Source organism: Haplochromis burtoni, unplaced genomic scaffold, assembly GCF_018398535.1.
Source record: "Haplochromis burtoni strain Fernald_Lab_line unplaced genomic scaffold, NCSU_Asbu1 Contig_41, whole genome shotgun sequence".
NCBI classification, from domain to species: Eukaryota; Metazoa; Chordata; class Actinopteri; order Cichliformes; family Cichlidae; genus Haplochromis; species Haplochromis burtoni.
In genome coordinates, this window is record NW_024582402.1 from 483,361 (window position 1) to 486,209 (window position 2,849).

A 2,849-nucleotide genomic window follows, 5' to 3' on the forward strand; every position below is an offset into this window, starting at 1 on the left:
GCTGCACAGGATAGTGTTAAACTAGGCTGGATGGGCCGACTGGAGCCTTTCTGTGTGGAGTTTTCGTGCTCTCTCTGTGCCTGCAAAGATGTCGAAAAACATCCATGTAAGGTTAATTTTAAGCTGGTCAGAGGTGTGTTTGTGAGCATGAATGGCTGACCAAGGTGTTCCCTACATCTCAACCAATCTGAGAAACCCGACCAAACACGAGGTCACTCTGATCTGCATTTCACATTGTCTTTGTTCTCATTATAGTTCAATTGTTTTAAGTAGACCAGGGAAAAATAATTTGAATCAAACCAGTAATAGTCTGGACCAAATAAAAGCTTTTTAAAACGTTGTCTTACATACACAACATTTCCATTGTTGTGTTTTATAAGGTGGCTGACCTTGAAGCCCACGGCCCCAGTGATCTGTTGAAGGATGAGCTGACCCAGTCCCTGGAGGAGCTGGAGGCCTTGCTGAAGGCTAAAGATGAGGTTGGACATTTGCTAAATAACAAGGCACATCAACAAAAACTGACTTTTTGATGAGTACCTTTCATTCATTCTCTAGGAAATTCACATTTTGCAAAGCAAAAAAGCAGAGTACCACGAAATGGAGCATCAGCGTGACGAGGCCATCCACAGATTACGGGTAGGAGTGACGTTTTTACAGTAACTCGGCATGTTTTCATTGCTTATCGGGTTCTGGTAAACCTTCTAATATTTCCCTCTGCCTTTTCTGTGTTTACCGTTCGCTTCAGGAGATGGAGATGCGAAACTCGGACCTGGAACGCCGCATCCAGAACACGGAGCAGAACCTGAGTAACTCTCTGGAGGACCGGGATCGCTTGGATACTGAGATCCAGAGAGCCATAGAAATTCTGGACATCAAGATCTTTGACCTTAACGACCTCCGCCAGAGCCTTGTTAAACTTATTGACAAATAGGAAGGGTGGGTGAAACATGGCAGAGTGCAACCTGTAAGAGAAATGGAAGAGAGGACAGGGGTTCCGGCAGGAAGCAGTAAACAAAATAAGAAGGAGCTGGTCCCGGTCCTCTTCAAGCACAAAACCCACCTCGGCTGCAGGAAGGTCTGTGTCACAGCAGTGACGGCAACATCGCGCTGACTCTGAGCAGCAGCATATATATGGTAGAGCTTGTCCCGACTTAACGTAACGCTTCATGTTGCTTTCGAGGGTAACACTCAGTGCAATAAACCAACTTATAAGGTAAGTGCTTAACAATGCTAGTCATTTAGGATTTAGAACTGGTGCTTCTGGTCTTTCATAAGGATCACCTTTGTACCCAAAATCACAATGCAGTGTCAATATGAACAATAAGAGGCCTTGTTTTTCATCTTTACAACAAAATGAGTCCATGCTTAGAAACAGAGGAGCTGAAAAGTGAACGCACAAGACAAAAAAAAGAAGTTTAGCTTATTTAAGAGCCTGCATACGCCATAATTATTACTGGGTTAACAGTTCACACAGGTCTTGTAGTTACCCATACGTAATCTAGCAGCTATATTGTGTAATGTGAAGGACCAGTGTTATTTTTTCAAAGGAATATTCAAGGATAGTGAAGGCGTGTGCTCGTAGTTGTCGATAATGTGGTTAATCTAGGACATGCAACTTGAATAGCAACAGCATCTAAACATTGACACCAAAGATCAAATGTTAAGAGCAGAGGGGGAAAAAGAGTTTTCCGTGGCGCGTCTTTTATCACATCCTCATTTCTTGTATTAGGAAACTTTTGATTCCTCAGTAAGCTACTTAAGTACATGATAGTAAGTAGGAAATATTAAGCAATTAAAGTTAGCATAACAGTGGTTTTCCAAATGATATAAATCAATAAGCTGCACTTAAGAAGTAACCATAGGAAATTAAAATGCATCACTTAGTCTTACAGGTAAATATAAGTGACTTTTGAGCTTGTCCAGTCTGAATGATATGCTGTGCATCATCTACTAACAAAGCACTAACTTAGTAACTTATTTACAATAGCTTCACATCTTAATGAACACGTTTCTCTCATTGGTGTGATGCATCTGAAGAAATGTAAGATGTTTTCTGCCTTCTGTTACTTTTGAGCACATTACCTTTAGCTGTGGACAGTATGCCATAGGCCTTGAGATTGTGGCCGTACTGTATGAATAATTAAATACGTTAAAAAAGAAAAACAATGTCTACTTCAGAGTCTTTTCATCACACAGACTGTATCATATGACATTTTTTAAGCCTTACTGTATGGAGGATGAATGTGAACGGTGATGTCGGCTCTCTGGGCCGCGTCATGGTGGTTTGAAAATAAAAGCAAACATTAAAATCACTTTATGCAGCATTTCGTCTTTTTTTTCTTCTTGGGTTTGTTTGTTTTTCTTTGGTGAATATTGCATAGAAAATACTTGGGACACTGAAAAAAATGCTTGTATGAAAGAATGAATGAGATGTCTTGGAAGTGCTCTGAGTACTTAAGTATAAGAACCAGTCCATTTACCATCATTTGCAGGTGCGACTGACTCAAAACTCAAAATGTAATACTATTACCTACATTCAATAACGCTTTGTTATTTTTTTTTAAAAATTATAAATTCAATCCAGTAATATTATTTCAAAATAAAAATTAAAAACACAGGGTTGCTATGTTGTTGGTTTACTCTACAGACTGTAGATAAATCTGATGTGTTTTTGAAAAATATACTGGCCAACTTTATAATCTATTTTTTTCTTTTAATCATTCAGCTCGTATTCACATCCTGATTAAGCTGAACTTTGGAAAAGATCTAAATATGGCAAAAAATGTGTTACGATCACGTTTTCTTCAATTTTGATGTTTAACACATTTCAAAATAAGAGGTAAAAAAGG

The 2,849-nt window shown here is 38.9% G+C and overlaps 1 protein-coding gene across 1 annotated transcript in view; it reads left to right on the forward strand.

The window, feature by feature from the left end:
- LOC102299451 (homer protein homolog 3) overlaps positions 1-2,561 on the forward strand; it is a 17,488-nt gene extending 14,927 nt beyond the window's left edge. The window contains exons 10-12 of the mRNA XM_042220048.1: positions 381-479; positions 556-636; positions 746-2,561. Of these exons, the coding sequence (XP_042075982.1) occupies positions 381-479; positions 556-636; positions 746-931 (366 nt within the window). The 3' untranslated portion in view covers positions 932-2,561. The remainder of the gene's footprint in view (positions 1-380; positions 480-555; positions 637-745) is intronic.
- The last annotated feature ends 288 nt before the right edge of the window (positions 2,562-2,849 follow it).